We start from the raw sequence: 16621 nt of genomic DNA, 5'->3' as shown, positions 1-16621 counted from the left end.
CGCGCCTTCCCATTGGCCGGCCGCACCCGACCGCGCCTCCGCCCATTGGTCAGCCGCCGCGAATGGGCCGCTCATTGGCTGGCGCCGACGTCACTCCAAAAGGGGGGGACCCCCCCTCCCTCCCGCCCTTTCGCTCGCCTCCTCCCCCCCCAGGAGAGAACGAAGACGTCACGAGGGGGCGTGGCCGTCTGAGGGGGGGGGCACCCGCGCGGCGACCAATGGCGGGAGGTGTTGGTGAGCGACCCCCCAGTAAGCGCGGACGCTATTGGGCGGCCCGAGGGGGCCCCCGGGGCGAGGCGGGAGCGCGGGGAGGAGGAGGGACGAAAGCGGCGACAAGATGGCGGCGGAGACTGTGGAGCTCCACAAGCTGAAGGTGATGGGTGTCGGGCCTTCGGGGGACGGCTGGGGCCCTTCCCTCATCATCATCATCATCATCAATCGTATTTCTTGAGCGCTTACTATGTGCAGAGCACTGGACTAAGCGCTTGGGAAGTACAAATTGGCAACATATAGAGACAGTCCCTACCCAACAGGGGGCTCACAGTCTAAAAGGGGGAGACAGAGAACAAAACCAGACATGCTAATAAAATAAATAGAATAGATATGTACAAGTAAAATAAATAGAGTAATAAATATGTACAAACATATATAATATATACATATATTCCGTCCCCCTCTTCCCCTGAGGAGAAAACTTCCTCCCACTCGCTGTATCGCTCCACGCCGAGGGGGCGTCCTCTCCATCCCCCCATCTTACCTCCTTCCCTTCCCCACAGCACCTGTATATATGGATATGTTTGTACATATTTATTACTCTATTTATTTTTCTTGTACATATCTATTCTATTTATTTTATTTTGTTAGTATGTTTGGTTTAGTTCTCTGTCTCCCCCTTTTAGACTGTGAGCCCACTGTTGGGTAGGGACTGTCTCTATGTGTTGCCAATTTGTACTTCCCAAGCGCTTAGTCCAGTGCTCTGCACATAGTAAGCGCTCAATAAATACGATTGATGAGGATGATGATGTTGGGTAGGGACTGTCTCTATATGTTGCCAATTTGTACTTCCCAAGCGCTTAGTCCAGTGCTCTGCATATAGTAAGCGCTCAATAAATACGATTGATGATGATGATGTCGTCCCTCCCTCTCTGCCGCCCTCATCCTTAGGGCTGGGATGGGGCTGTAATGGCCTCCCTTGCAACGCCCCCCTGAAGGATGATGATGATGGCATTTGTTAAGCGCTTACTATGTGCAAAGCGCTGTTCTAAGCCCTGGGGAGGATACAAGGTGATCAGGTGGTCCCACGGGGAGGGCTCCCAGTCTTAATCCCCATTTTACAGATGAGGTCACTGAGGCCCAGAGAAGTTAAGTGACTTGCCCAAGGTCACACAGCTGACAGTTGGCGGAGCCGGGATTTGAACCCACGACCTCCGACTCCAAAGCCCGGGCTCTTTCCGCTCTTTCCACCGAGCCACGCTGCTTCTCAGGGTGGGGGTGGGGGTAGGCCTGGGGCTGCGGATGGGCTGGGGCTCCCCGCTGGAATGTCAATCAATCAATCAGTCAGTCGTATTTATTGAGCGCTTACTGTGTGCAGAGCACTGTACTAAGCGCTTGGGAAGTACAAGTTGGCAACATATAGAGACAGTGCCTACCCAACAGTGGGCTCACAGTCTAAAAGTCTAGGCATGGAGGTGGGCCTGAGCTCCCTGCTGCAATGCCTTCCCTTCCCTCCCTAGGCATGGGGGTGGGCCTGAGCTCCCCTCTGCAGTGTCCTCCTTTTCCTCCCTAGGCATAGGGGTGGGCCTGAGCTCCCCTCTGCAATGTCCTCCTCTCCTTCCCTCCGAATGGGGGTGGGCCTGAACTCCCCACTATAATGTCCTTTCTTCCCTAGGCATGGGGATGGGCCTGAGCCCCTCTCTACAGTGTCTTCCCCCGTCTCTAGGGATGGGGGTGGGCCTGAGCACCTCTCTACAGTGTCTTCCCCCCCCGTCCCTAGGGATGGGGGTGGGCCTGAGCACCTCTCTGCAATATCCTTCCCCCGTCCTTAGGGATGGGGGTGGGCCTGAGGTCCCCTCTGCAATGTCCTCCCCTCCCTCCCTTGTCATGGAGGCGAGCATGAGGTCCCCGCTGTAATGTCCTCTCTTCCCTAGGCATGGGGGTGGGCCTGAGGTCCTTGCTGTAATGTCTTCTCTTCCTCCCCCAGACATGGGGGTGGGCCTGAGGTCTCTGCTGTAATGTCCTCTCTTCCCTCCCTAGGCATGGGGTGGGCCTGAGCTCCCCTCAGCAATGTTCTCCCCTCCCTCCCTAGGGATGGGGTGGGCCTGAGGTCCCTGCTTTAACGTCCTCATCTCCTTTCCTAGGCATGGGTGTGGGCTTGAGCTCCCCTCTGTATTGTCCTCCCCTCCCTTTCTAGGGATGGGGGTGAGCATGAGGTCCCCGCTATAATGTCCTCTCTTCCCTCCCTAGGCATGGGGGTGGGCTTGAGGTCCCCACTGTAATGTCCTCTCCTTCCCTAGGCATGGGGGTGGGCCTGAGCTCCCCTCTCCAATGTCCTCTCCTCCCTCCCTAGGGATGGGGGTAGACCTGACGTCCCCGCTGTAGTGTCCTCCCCTCCCTCCCTAGGCATGGGAGTGGGCTCGAGTTCCCCGCTGGAATGTCCTCCCCATCCGCCCTAGGGATGGGGGTGGGCCTGAGGTCCCCATTGTAATGTCCTCTCCTTCCCTAGGAATGGGGGTGGGCCTGATCTCCCCTCTCCAATGCTCTCTCCTCGTGGGGTAGGCCTGACGTCCCCGCTGTAATGTCCTCCCCTCCCTCCTGAGGCATTGAGGTGGGCCTGGCCTTCCTGCTGTAGTGTCCTCCCCTCCCTCCCTAGGGATGGGAGTGGGCTTGAGTTCCCCGCTGTAATGTCTTCCCCCGAAGCGTTCCCCTCCCTCCATAACCTATAGGACCCACGTGGTGGGAATGGGGATGCTGACAGGGCAGGAAATGAAGGGGGTGAGGGGACGGGGTCCCCTTCCCTAGCTCCGTTCCCAGTCGTAGAATCGCCAGTTTCCACCCAGCAAGCCCCCAGTCTTGGCCAGCTCCCCCAGCCGATTTCACCCCTTTTGGCCTGGCCTGTCCACTCCTGAAGGTTGGGCTGTTGGGACTCTCCAAGTTGAGCGCGCTCCTGGCCCTCCAGTGCCCCTCCGGCCCACGGCCCAGCAGCACGGTGATCTCTCGGGGGCACCTCCAAGCCAAGCTCGCCTTTGACTCCGGGATGGGGAAGGGGTATCTGGCCACTGCTTGCAATCAGAGGGATGAGCCATGGTGGGCTCTTACAGAGGAATGGGTGGGGTGCTCACATGCCCACGGCACCTACTCCTCAAATCCCAGGGTGAGGGCTCTGGAGAAAAGAGATTTTCAGGGCTCAGGCTCACTGAGGCACTACCCGGCTTGGTCCTCCTCGGGGGTGGCCACAAACTCCTCGTCTGGTCTCCCTCTCCATGGGGACGTTGGGCCTTGACGTTCACGGCGCGTCTCTTCTCCTTCCTTTCCCCCAGCTTGCCGAGCTGAAGCAAGAATGCCTGGCTCGGGGCCTGGAGACGAAAGGCATCAAGCAGGATCTCATAAACAGACTGCAAGCGTACCTCGAGGAGCACGGTGGGCGGTGGGGTCTGGGGACTTGGCGGGTCCCGGGAGGGCACGCAAGGTGGGGCCGGGCATCAGGGTCCTCGGCCGGCAGGGATGTGGGCGGCAGCGGCAAGGAGCCGGGCGCTGAACGAGCCGGCGGGCGCGGGGGTGTTCTTTCCTGCAGCTGAAGAGGAGCCCAACGAAGAGGACGTGCTGGGAGATGAAACGGAAGTGAGTCCAGGCTTACCCTGCCCTTGGCCCCCTCTCTCAGCCTGGGCACGAGGGGGCTGTGAGGGCGGCGTGGGTCACCTGGTTCGCAGCCCCCGTGTGCCCTCTCTCCTCCCCGGCTCCATGTAGTGGGTCTCATCCCGCCCTCTGCCCCGTGCCCCCCGCCCCCTGCTCCTCGCTCCCAGGAGGAAGAAGCAAAACCAGCGGAGCCGCCTGTCAAAGAAGAGGAGCAGGCCCCTGAGAAAGCTGCTGACGTGTAATTATCGGGTCCGGTCGGGAATTGAGGTCTTTTGTCGCAGTGGGGGCTGGGGTGTCTTGACGAGGGGTGGGGAATCTCTCTGGGCCTGCCCCAGTTTTGTTGGAGGTGGGTTTCCTTGCTCATACTCCGTTATGATAAGCATCTTTCTGTGCCCCAAGCCACTTAAGTGGACCATCACTTCCTTGGGGGTAAAGACCCCGGTCAGAAGTCCCTCGTCAATGGGTCAGCTCCGATGAGGGCTATGTGGCAGCCCGATCAGTGGGTCAGCCCCACCGTGGTCCGTTTGGCTGCCCGATAAGTGGCTCAGTCCCAGCGTGGTCAGTGTTATTGCATGGTCTGCGGACCAGTGCCAGTGTTGTCCGAGCGGCTGCCTGGTCAGTGGGTTAGACCCAGCAAGGCCCAAGGAGGGAGTGGAGGCTGCAGTATTAGGGTCTGCTGGCTGCTTGTGTGGCTCTGGGGGTGCCCGCCTCCTGCAGGGAGCTGGAGAAGGAGAAAGGCAACAGTACCACCCAAGGCTCCCCTCCGCTCCCCCCTCTGCACTCTTTCGCGAGAAAGGAATGAGGAAGAGGTCGTTGGCCAGGGGGCATTTTGGTCAGGCATGGCTGAGTGGAGGGGGGGCCAACAGCTCCCTACTGGCGGGGTCTCCCCTCGCCCCACCATGGCTGCTTCTGGGGGTTCCCACGAGGTTTGGAGATCGCGGGTCAGATCGGGATCAGCGCTGTGCACACAGTAAGCGCTCAATAAATACGATTGATTGATTGATTGATGGGGATGCCGCCCTCCGGACTCTGCCCTTCCAAAAGCCCCGTTCGGGCTGGGGGGGTGATGCAGGGCTGGGTTTTGGACATCAGGGGGCGCCCCTCCCCCGCCTCCGCCCCCCACCCGGCGCTCTCCCAACAAAGGGGTCCGGCCCCCTTCTCCCAGGGCGCTATGAAGTGTCCGGGGGTTGGGGCCGTGCCCTGTACCCTTTGTGAAGGGTTTGACCAGATCCGGTAGCGTTCGCCCCACTTGACTCTTCCAAGCCTCCCGCCTCTTGCCCCTGGCGGGGAACCAGGGGCTCACGGAGGAGGCTGGCCTCCCAAGAGACCTTGGCACTTGTGCCTGGGTGCCCACAAGCGCGGCAGTGAGTGAACCCGAGTGAGGTGACTGAGACCTAGCTCCCCGGAAGCCTTTGCTTGGCGCCAGGGAGGGTCTGGGCTACTTGAATCAATCAATCAATCATATTTATTGAGCGCTTACTGTGGGCAGAGCACTGGACTAAGCGCTGGGGAAGTCCAAGTTGGCAACACGTAGAGACAGTCCCTACCCAACAGTGGGCTCACAGTCTAAAAGGGGGAGACAGAACAAAACCAAACATACTAACAAAATAAAATGAATAGATATGTACAAGTAAAATAGAGTAATAAATATGTACAAACATATTTATGTAGGTGCTGTGGGGAACACACCCAGTCCCGCACACGCATCTCCCCTTCGTACTTGAATACTTCCCCTTGAATTCATTCAGTCGTTTATTTAGCGCCTACTGTGCGCAGAGCACCGTACTAAGCGCTTGAGTCCGGCAGGGAGCTGTGAGGTGACGGTTCTCTGGGTTCCCCCAACCCTGTGGCCTCGCCCTCCCCACCCTCTCACCTCTTCTCCTTCTCCTTCAGGACGGCGGAGAAGAAAGTAGTGAAAATCACATCGGAGATCCCACAGACTGAGGTAGGAACCCACCCTAACTGAGTCCAGCCTGCCAGTGCCTCCTCAGAACCAAGAATCCCTGGGTGTCAGAGTGGGGCCGTGCGGGGCGGGAGAAGGGAGAGAGGAGGATGCATAGTGAGTGCCAGGCTCCACGGGAGGGCCGAGTGCAGCTGGTGGTCTGATTTGACCTCGGGGGCTGGGAGTTCATCAGGGAAGACTTCCTGGAGGAGGTGGGCTTTCCCGAGGCTCTGCAGGTTGAGAAGGAGGATGCGGTGAGCGGGATTTAGTGTGGTGGGGGGGGAGCTTGCAAGACCTGGGAATAGGTCAAAAACAAGGGAATGGGCAGTGTGGCTTAGTGGAAAGATCGTGGGTTTGGGAGTCAGAGGGACCTGAGTTCTAATCCGACTCTGCCAGTTACCTGCTGTATGACCTTGGGCAAGCCGCCCAACTCCTGTACCTCCGTTACTGAATCTGTAAATGGGGATTTTAGACTGTGAGCCCACTGTTGGGTAGGGACTGTCTCTGTATGTTGCCAACTTGTACTTCCCAAGCGCTTAGTACAGTGCCCTGCACACAGTAAGCGCTCAATAAATACGATTGATTGATTGATTAAGGCTGTGAGCCCCATTTGGGACAGGGATTGTGTTGAACCCAGTTAGCTTGTATTTACCGCAGTGCTTAGTACCGTGCCTGACACAAGGTAAGCCATTAACAGATACTCTTAAAAAAAAAAATGGCACAGCTTGAAGGTGAAAGTGAGACGGGAAGGAGGTATGGGGATAATAATAATAATAATGGCATTTATTAAGCGCTTACTATGTGCAAAGCACTGTTCTAAGCGCTGGGGAGGTTACAGGGAGATCAGATTGTCCTCCGGGGAGGGGGGGGACTCACAGTCTTAATCCCCATTTTACAGATGAGGGTACTGAGGCCTAGAGAAGTGAAGTGACTTGACCAAAGTCACACAGCTGACAATTGGCAGAGCTGGGCTTCGAACCCATGACCCCTGACTCCAAAGCCCGGGCTCTTTCCACTGAGCCATGCTACTTCTCTAATGAATGATTAGATGAATGATTAGAATGGATGATTTGGGGAGTGGCAAGGAAAGAGCCGGGGACGAGGTGATGATGATGAAGCCCCCTGCTTTCTCTGTTCCCCCTCCAGAGGATGCAGAAGCGAGCGGAGAGGTTCAACGTCCCCGTGAGCCTAGAGAGTAAGAAGGCGGCCCGGGCAGCTAGGTAGGTCCTCAGTTTTCTTGGGGCGGGCTAGGGGGGCCGGACCACCGGGGAGCCAGTTTGCAGGGCCAAGTGCCTGGCCCAGGATGTGGAGGGGGGTGGCGCCTAGCTGGCTCTCTCACTCGCACGTGGGTTTTTCCTCCACAGATTCGGCATTACTCCTGTTTCGGCCAAAGGTAAGCCCCTCATCCTTGTCCTGTTCATTCCTTCAATCGTATTTATTGAGCACTTACTGTGTGCAGAGCACTGTACTAAGCGCTTGGGAAGTACAAACTGGCAACATATAGAGACGGTCCCCACCCAGCAACGGGCTCACAGTCTAGAAGGGGGAGACAGAAAACAAAACACAATAAGTAGACAGGTGTCAGTACCATCAGAATAAATAGAATTACAGCTTTATACACATCATTATAAAGTAGAGTAATATGGACAGATGATAAATAATAGTGATGGCATTTATTAAGCGCTTACTGTGTGCAAAGCACTGTTCTAAGTGCTGGGGAGGTTACAAGGTGGTCAGGTTGTCCCAAGTGGGGCTCACAGTCTTAATCCCCATTTTACAGATGAGGGAACTGAGGCACAGAGAAGTGAAGTGACTTGCCCGAAGTCACACAGCTGACAGGTGGCAGAGCTGGGATTTGAACCCATGACCTCTGACTCCAAAGGCCGTGCTCTTTCTACTGAGCCACGCTGCTTCTCAGATATACACAGGTGCTGTGGGGAGGGTGCCTCTCTCTCCTCCCTGCCCTTTTTCCTTGCTTCTTTTTCTCCTATTTCCCCCTTCTCACTTCCCCATCCTCTGTATTCAGGCTGTGGAGCCCCAAGCCATTTCCCACTTGGGCCCCTTTACCCCAGGCATTGAGACGTATTTATTTAATGCTTACTGTGTGCAGAGCACTGTACTAAGCGCCTGAGAAAGTACAGTACAGCAGTAGATACAGTCCCTGTCCACAATGAGCTCCCAGTCCAGAGGGGGAGAGAGATGTCAATATAAATTAATAAAATTACAGATGCACACATAAGTGGTGTGGGGCTGGGGTGAGGAGAGAGCAAAGGGAGCAAGTCAGGGTGACGCAGAAGGGTGTGAGAGATGAGGAAAAGTGGGACTTAATTTGGGAAGACCTCTTGGAGGAGATGTGCCCTCAGTAAGGCTTTGAAGGAGGGGAGAGTAATCGAAGGATTTGAGGACGAAGGGTGTTCCAGGCCAGAGGTAGGACATGGGCCAGGGGTCAGCGGCAAGACAGGTGAGATCGAGGCACAGTGAGAAGGTTAGGACCAGAGGAGTGAAGTTTGCGGACTGGGTTGTAGAAGGAGAGAAGAGAAGTGAGGTAGGAGTGGGCAAGGTGATAGCTTTAAAGCCAGTGGTGAGGAGTTTTTGATACGGAGGTGGATAGGCAACTGCTGGAGATTTTTGAAGGGGGGGGTGACATGTCCTGAACATTTCCTCCTCTCCCACTCCCTTCTGTGTCACACTTGCACTTGAATTTGTAACCTTTATTCACCCCGCCTTCAGGTCCGCAGCAATTATGTCCAAGTCCAAAATGAATTTTTCTGTGTTTACGTTTATCTCCCCTTACAGACTGTAAGTTCCTTGCGGGCAGGGAACGTAACTACCAACTCTATTATTTTGTACTCTCCTAAGTGCTGTGTACTGTGCTCTGCCCACAGCGCTCAAGCGATACGATTAATTGATTAAAGAACCAGCCAGATTGCGCGGTCAAGGAGTCAAGTATGACCCCATGTTGCCATCCTGGGCGGGGGTTGGGTGGGTGGCGGTGTTGTCAGCGGAGTTGAGGATATCGGGAGGAGGGGGCGGGGGGCTGGTGTGAGGACAGAGAGGTCAGTTTTGGACACAGTGAGTGTGAGGTATCGGCGGGACCTCCACCTGGAGCTGTCCCGAGGGCAAGAGGAGATGCGGGGTTGGGTGACGGGGGAGCGGTTAGGGCCTGAGAGGGCCACGTGGGAGCCACCCTCACAGAGCTGGTGGCTGGACCCATGTGAGCCGAGGAGCTGCCCAAGAGTGTGCGGGTAGAGGGAGAGAAGGGTAGGGAACCCGGCACAGATTCTTGGGGGTTGCCCTCAATTAGGGGGTGAGAGGCAGAAGAGGAGCCTGCAAACAAAACCAGAGGTGGGTAGGAGGAGAACCGGATAAGCACAGTATCGGTAGAAAAGGCAGAAGCGGGTCCCTGGAAGGGAGGTTTGGAACTGTTAGTTGGAGGGTCTGTGGGAGTGGTCAAGGGAGGAACGGAGCATTGCCGAGTCGGGGAGGGCAGAGTTATGGCTGGTCTGAGGGAATTTGAAGAGTTAGGAGTTGGGACCCCCGACCTCTAATGTGACGTGTTTTCCTTTCTAGGTCTGTCAACGGACATCAAGCCCACGGTAAGAACCTGGAGTGAGCTCGGCCCCCTCCCCTGGCTGGACTCTGTCTCTCTGGCAAAGCACGAGACCGAGAGACTTCCCCGGCCTCCTGACTCCGGGCCCGCCGTTCTGCCCGTCCCCAGCAGAGCTGTTTTCTGACCCTGGCCCGGATCTTTGGGCGATGCCATGGAGGCTGCGTGTGTGGGGTCAGGACGGCTTGGCCCCAGGCAGGTTGGGACGACTCCTGTCCCCGACCGAGCAGCCGAAGCAATCCGTCCCCGGTTCTCTGTCTTCCCGGCAGGTGAACATGGACAAGTTAAAGGAACGGGCTCAGAGATTTGGTCTGAACGTCTCGTCTGTCTCCAAGAAGGTAAGGGGCCGCCCCCGTCACCTCCTTACCCTCCCACTTGTCTTCCCACCACCTTCAACCAATCAATCAATCATATTTATTGAGCGCTTACTATGTGCAGAGCACTGTACTAAGCGCTTGGGAAGTACAAATTGGCAACATATAGAGACAGTCCCTACCCAACATTGGGCTCACTTTGACAGTGTCTCTCAGCTTCTCGGCACCGGGGTCCTGCCTGCCGGGAATTGGAGTGGAGGCGTGACCTCCCGGGGCCCCAGGCTCTGGGCTGGGAATTGCGGGGATTTGAACCCCATCCTAAAAGTTTGGGTTGTGTGGTTCTTGGGCCCCTCCTGCCCTGCCGTCTTGTCTCCTTGGGAGTCAGTGGGGAGGGTGCCAGCGGCCTATTGTGTGGACAGAATGCCTCCTTAGAGGGCAGAGCGCTGTTCTAGATAATCCACAGCATACACTGAGGGAGACTGTGTTGGGCAGGGATTGTCTCTATTTGTTGCTGAATTGTACTTTCCAAGCGGTTAGTACAGTGCTCTGCACACAGTGCGCGCTCAATAAATGCGATTAAATGAGTGAACGAGAGCACAGTACTCCACATTTGGCAATACGGACTGAGAGCCGCTCACTCGACTTATCGGTCAACGGAGCGCTTGCTGTGTGCAGAGCACTGTTCTTATCAATCCCCAGGATGGACTGAGGGCAGAGCACAGCGTGGCTTAGTGGAAAGATCACGGGCTTGGAAGTCAGAGATCATGGGTTCTAATCCCAGCTCCGCCACTTGTCAGATGTAGCCGTGTGGCTTTGGGCGAGTCACTTCACTTTTCTGTGCCTCAGTTACCTCCTCTGTAAGATGGGTATTAGAACTGTGAGCCCCACCTGGGACAACCTGATAACCTTGGATCTCCCCCACCACTTACAACAGTGCTTGGCACATAGCGCTTAAAAAATGCCATCATTGTCATTCTTATTGTTACTAGTCAGTCTTCAGTGTAGACTGAGCGCGGAGCACTGTACTAGTTAATCCGCGGTCTAGACTGAGCACAGGGCACTGTACTAATCAATTCACAGTATAGACTGAGAATCGCGCAATCTACTTATCAGTCTACAGTATAGACTGTGTGCTCACTTTGGGCAAGGCACCGTTCTAATCAATCCATAGTATGGACTAAGGGGATAGTACTGTACTACTACTAATAATAATGATGGTATTTAAGTGCCTACTATGTGCCAGGTTTGGGAGTCAGAGGACATGGGCTCTAATCCCGGCTACACCACTTGTCTGCTGTGTGTCCTAGGTCAAGTCGCTTCACTTCTCTGTGCCTCAGTTAGCTCATCTGTAAAATGGGGATTAAGACTGAGCCCCACCCGGGACAACCTGATTACCTTGTGTCTACCCCAGTGCTTAGAACAGTGCTTGGCACATAGTAAGCGCTTAACAAATACCGTTATTATTATTATTATTACTAAGCGCTGGGGTGGGTACAAACAAATCAAGTTGGACACAGTCCTTATTCCTTGTGAGGCTCACAGTCTCAATCCCTGTTTTACAGATGAGGTAACTGAGGCCCAGAGAAACAAAGTGACATAGCAGACAGTCCACAGGGTGGACTGAGAGCTGCACACTATATTTACCAGTCCAAGTAGGGACTGAGTGCTTGCCTTGGGCAGAGCTGTACTCATTTCATTGGTCCCCAGTTTGGAGGCCCAGGTAGAGACCTTGGACCCATTTGGTGTCGACCTCCTTCCCTAGAGGCTGGCAGGGTCAACCCTGGCCTGCAGCCAGGAGGGAGGATTTAGGCAGGCGTAGGGGGTCCTCTTTTCCCTTACAGTCTCCTTGGGGTTGGGTGGTCTTGTGGGGGGCCTAAGCGGGAGCGGCCCGGGCTTGGGAATGGGGCCCCTGCCGAGACCAATCTCCCCTCCCCGTAGCTTCCCTGCCCCACAGCTCCTGGTTCCAAACCAGCTCCTTGACTGGGAGCAGGGGAGCAGGGGTCGGGCCAGGGCCCGCCATGTCCTGTCCTCCTTCCAGAGGGTGAGAGCTTGGCCTTGGGGTCCCGTTTCTCTTGCGGCGGCCAGCCGGCTGGGCAGGAGGGGCAACGGTGGGGTGATCCTGACATCCCAGTCTCCAGGCATCTGTTTGGTTCTTCGTCGGACCCTGCTGAGGAACCCAAGTTGTGCCCTTTGTTCCGAAAGCACAGATCCATGAAGCCCTCGGGGTGTCCTCCACCACCCATCTCCGGGCTTTCACGGGACCAGTCAGTGTCATTATCCTATGGGTGGGCTGCTCCTCCCCACCAGACACTCTGACACCCCCCCATTCATTTTCCTTTTCACCCCCTTATCCCCAACCTCTTACCCCTGACCCCCACCCCATCTCCTGCTCAAGGTCCTTGAAAGCCTATTGTAATTTCAACGGCAGAATCAATCAGTGATGTCTGTTGAGCACTGTACTCAGCACTTGAGAAATGGGGCCCTGCGATCTCACCCATCCCTCCTTGCCAAAGGCCAGATCGGGTGGGGCCCAGGGGTCGGGTGGCGGGGACGCAAGGATGTGCAGGACATGCAGGCACAAGTACGTCGCAGGAAGTACGAAGCCAGGAGGTGGGATGGAGGTGTGAAACACATATGATGCGAGAGCTGAGAGGACGGTGCTGCAGCCGTTTCCCCCCCACCCCCTGCCAAGTGCCACTGAAACCTTGGGCCCCGGAGCTGCCCCCCACAGAGGTGGCCTGGGGAAGGGGGGGTGGGTGCAGTGACCAGTGGGGCCATATGGCAGTAAGTTCTTCCCTTCGTGGGTGCCAAACAGCCTGACCACTCAGGGCAGCACTGGCCAGGTTCACCCCAGGTTTGGAGGGTATTGGGGGCTGGGGGCGGGGGCGAGGGGTACTCCAAAGGCCAGGCAAGTGTGCCCTCTGCACCCTCCCCACAGGCTTTCCCCTCCAGCCCATGCCCGGCTGTAGTGTCCGGGCTGGAAGAAGAGGCCAGATGGTTTTCTCTCTCAGCCCTCCAGCCACAGCTCACCTCCCGATGGCGGGGCAAGCTGGAGGGGGCTGGGGGCTGGGAGCCGGGGTCCCCGCAGCTGCAGCCCTTGTCCGGTCCTCCGCAGCCTACCACCGTCCCCTCCTGTAGCCCGGTTGCTTGGGGTGTTTCTGGGAGGAAAGCCAACAGCATTGCTGCCAGGGACACCGTCCCCCTCACCCTTCCCGTGGGGACACCACAGCCTGGTCGCCATTAATCTCCCACCCGCCTGCCTTGTCCATCCCCCCCCCCAAACACCGAGAGTGTCTCCCCGCCGTGCCGACCCCGGGAGGTTGCGGTGGTGTGGGGGTTGGGGGGCTCGGTGTCCCACCCCGCGACCGCTCGCCTGCCCGGCAGATGGTTCTACTTTGTATTCTCCAGTGACCTCTCGGGCTCCCGCTGGGTCACTGGCTCCTGTGAATGGAGCCCGCTCGCCAACTGGGGTCCCGTCCAGCCTGCCTCAGCCCCGGGGGTCTCTAGTTGGTCCCGGCCGCCCCCTACTCGGGCGGCTGAGCGGTCACCGTCCGCAGTCCATCCCAGCACTGGGGCCCGGGAGCTACAGTCCCTCGGCCGGACTGCCCGCCCTTGGCCCCTCTGCGGAGGCTGAGGCACGAGGCTCTGGGGTCCTTCTGTGGGGGTTGGGGGGGTGGGGGGGTTATCCCGGCCCGCAGATGCACGCTCACCGCCTTCGGGCAGGGGGGCGACCCAGGGCTGATGAATGCGAGGGGGGCCACGGCTCGAGGGGGTCATTTCCCCCAGATGGGCGGGCCCTGGGCACCGGTGAATCAAAGCTGTCAGCGAGGGGCTCAAGATGGAGTGGGGTTTATTGTGCAGACCTGTCCATGAGGGTCAGGGGGGAGGGACGGGGGAGGGAGCGGGCAGGCGAGCGTTGGAGGCCAGTGATTTAGTGGGGGTGCAGGCAGGGCGTGTGCAAAATAGAGAAAGCCTTCCGTGTGTCTGGCGGATGGGGGCTCCCAGCCCTATTTGCCTGCCCCCCAGCTCCAACGTAGGAGGGGCACATGTGGGACTGGGGGTTGGGGGGGTGTCTTCCTTCAGCGGGGTGGGGGTGCACAGGCCCCTCCCCACGCCTGGCCGGGAGCACCGCGGGGTCCTGGGGTCGCTGTGCTCATTTTCTCCTGGAAAGAAAGCAAACAAACCCTGATGTTGACTCCTGGCCCCGAGGCGAAACGGACGTGTTTTCAATTCCAACTCTCCCCGCCTCTGCCCTGGCCGCCCCTTCCCCTCCGGAGCACCGAGGTGCGGTAATTGATAACACCGATCTGGTTGCCATGGCAGCATCTCCTCGAGGTGCTGACATCCTCCCACCTCGCTGGCCTCTTTGTCATGAAAATGGTCCCCTGTCCTGACTGTCCTCCCCCGGCCCCATGCTTGAGTTGTACCCCATCTTTCCCCCTCAGCTCCCAACTTTTCTCTCCCTCTGCACCAACCTGCTGGACCCTGGGAGCCCTGAAGTTTGAGGGGAGCCAAACGGGAACCTCCCTGCCCACAACGTGATTGGGCGAGGGGCCACACCGGCCCCAGCCCTTCCACCTCAGCCATACCCCACGGTGCAAACCGCACATGCAGAAGCGGGCAGCGGCCCGGTCTTGGCTGCCTGGTTGAACCGTCCCTCGTTCCCGGGAAGAGGGGCTACTCCACTACAGCGCTGGGTCCTGGGGAATAGACGACCTCCTGGGAGGGAGACCAGGCCCGGGGCTCGCGGCTCCTCTGGTCACCCACCCGCATACCTGCCCCTCTGCTTCCTGGCGGCCCTCTCTTCTCAACCCTCCTCGCCGCCCTTGTTCCCCACACCCAGACTGAGGATGATGAGAAGCTGAAGAAGCGGAAGGAACGATTTGGCATTGTCACGAGTTCCGTTGGTGCCACAGCTGGAGCCACAGAAGACACAGAGGTAACGAGGGGGCTGGCTCGGCTCCCCCAGAGACCATCTCCCTCTCTCCCCCGCCTGCTGCTGCCGCCCAGCCCCAGGGAGGCCGGGGCGGGTTGAAGGGGATCCGCTGACTTGGGTCGCGGAAAGGATCGGTGGGGTAGCTTCACTTTGCTTCTATGGCTCAGCTCCCTTCCCCGGGACACCTTGGCCAACTGGCCGGGCGCCCTTCCCGGACCCTCACTGTGGCTGCTTCTGGCTGCTAAGGAGTTAATTGAGAAGGAACCCTGAGGTGTGGGTCACTAGGGGAGAAGCCCCGGGGGATTGTGTGGGTGGGGGCGGGCGGGATGGATACCGAGGACTGAGCTCTTCTCAGCCTCCCACCCCCGAGCCGGTGCGTGGGGCTTGTTATCTGGTGCCCGGTGGGCACAGACTGTTGCTGTTGCCCGCCACCCTGCACAGACCCCGACCAGGGCAGCGGGGGCTGGGGGTGGGGCTGAGGCATCCATCTTGCTGTGTTTCTGGGGCTAGCGGGAGTTCTAATCCTGGCCCTGGCACCTGTCTACTGGGTAACCTTGGACAAGTCACTTCACTTCCGTGCTTCAGTTATCAGTGAAGTGAGGGTTGAGACTGAGGCCGATGTGGGACAGCGACCGCGTCCGATCCGATTTGCTTGTATCCACCCCAGCGCTTAGTACAGTGCCTGATACACAGTAAGCACTGAACAGATACCACAGTTACTATTATTATTAAGTGACCAGAGGAAACTCAGTAAATAAATCAATCGTATTTATTTACGATTAAATAGTAGCCAGCCAGTAGCCAGCCCATATCTAGAGCAGATCTGGGTATTTGTGCCCTCCCGTCCACGGGAAGATCCCGACATTCACTGGTCCTTCTGCTGTCCTCCCGGCCTTAGTCCAAGGGCCCAACCCATCCCCGTGACTGTTATGAGGGCTCGTGGCATGGCCCTTCTCTTCTTCCCCTTCCTTCTTTAATCTTCTGTTTTTGTTCCTGCCCCCCAACCCCAGGCCAAGAAGAGGAAAAGAGCTGAGCGCTTCGGGATCGCCTGAAGGGCCGGGGGTGGGTGGACTCTGCCATCCCATCTCCCTCTGCCGTGCTTGCTGTTCGTCTGTCTTTCCCGACTGACTGTCCACCGGACCACCTGATTCTGGTGCCCGCTCGCTGCATTGATCCCCATGGGTGCTCGTGTGTACCCGCCCTCCCCCCCAACACACACACACACACACACACACACACACACACACACACACACACACACACACACACACACACACACACACACACACACACACACACACACACACACACACACACACACACACACACACACTGTGGACATGTGGACGCAATCCCCAGGTCTGACTGGGCCCAGTCTGTCAGGGGCCGGTTTGGTCCGCGGTCCTCACCCTGCGGGCCCCCATGTTTACTGTTTTTCTTGGTTTTTTATTCCGATTGTTAATTAAAAATGCAGAAAAGAGACAGCGTGTGGAGCCATGGTGGCGTCCTGCCCGAGGTTGGCTTGCAGGACAAGGGGGAAACAGCTGGCTTGGAGTTCGGAGAGGGCTCCCAGTGTCCCCCCTCCCCTGGAACCTGAGTCTGGGTGTCGGGTCCCCACCCCCTTCCTGTGAGAGAAGAGGGGGTAGAGTTGGGGGACTGGGGTGGAGAGCTGATTCCTCCTCCCCCTCCTTTCTATCTCCCCCCAAGCCCCACCTAATTGATTTTTCCTCCCCGAGCCAAGGTCCAGTCGTGACTAATTTAGGTTGAATAGGCAGAGCGGAGACAACCCTGGGCAGCACAGTTGAGCCCAGGAGAGTGTGGGAAAGGGAGCGACAGGGAGGGAACCATAGTCTTGGCTTGGGGGAGGGGGTGTAGCTGTCAGCTCCTGCCCCCAACCCTGAGTCCCGGCCCAGGAGGAGAGGGAGGGCCGGGGCAGGGGGCTACAGCTCTTGCTCTCTCCCTGTCTTACC

The 16621-nt window shown here is 57.7% G+C and overlaps 1 protein-coding gene across 1 annotated transcript; it reads left to right on the top strand.

Annotated features, from left to right (window-relative positions):
• Positions 1-318: 318 nt before the first annotated feature.
• On the top strand, positions 319-15862 carry LOC119933510 (SAP domain containing ribonucleoprotein). Its single transcript, XM_038753054.1, has 11 exons — positions 319-373; positions 3537-3636; positions 3791-3837; positions 4020-4090; positions 5746-5797; positions 6941-7014; positions 7159-7187; positions 9365-9390; positions 9671-9739; positions 14559-14654; positions 15662-15862. Exons 1-11 carry the CDS (start codon positions 338-340, stop codon positions 15701-15703), a joined length of 642 nt encoding a protein of 213 aa, XP_038608982.1. The 5' UTR covers positions 319-337; the 3' UTR covers positions 15704-15862.
• Positions 15863-16621: the final 759 nt, after the last annotated feature.

Source organism: Tachyglossus aculeatus, chromosome 10 (assembly GCF_015852505.1).
Source record: "Tachyglossus aculeatus isolate mTacAcu1 chromosome 10, mTacAcu1.pri, whole genome shotgun sequence".
Taxonomy (NCBI): Eukaryota; Metazoa; Chordata; class Mammalia; order Monotremata; family Tachyglossidae; genus Tachyglossus; species Tachyglossus aculeatus.
Note: the sequence above shows the minus strand (reverse complement) of the source record. Positions and strands in the feature narration are given on the sequence as shown.

Coding starts and splice junctions, on each gene's coding strand:
- LOC119933510 (XM_038753054.1), top strand. CDS start 338: ATGGCGGCGGAGACTGTGGAGCTCCACAAGCTGAAG. Junction 374..3,536: donor TGGAGCTCCACAAGCTGAAG/GTGATGGGTGTC, acceptor CCTTTCCCCCAG/CTTGCCGAGCTGAAGCAAGA. Junction 9,740..14,558: donor TCTCGTCTGTCTCCAAGAAG/GTAAGGGGCCGC, acceptor CCCCACACCCAG/ACTGAGGATGATGAGAAGCT.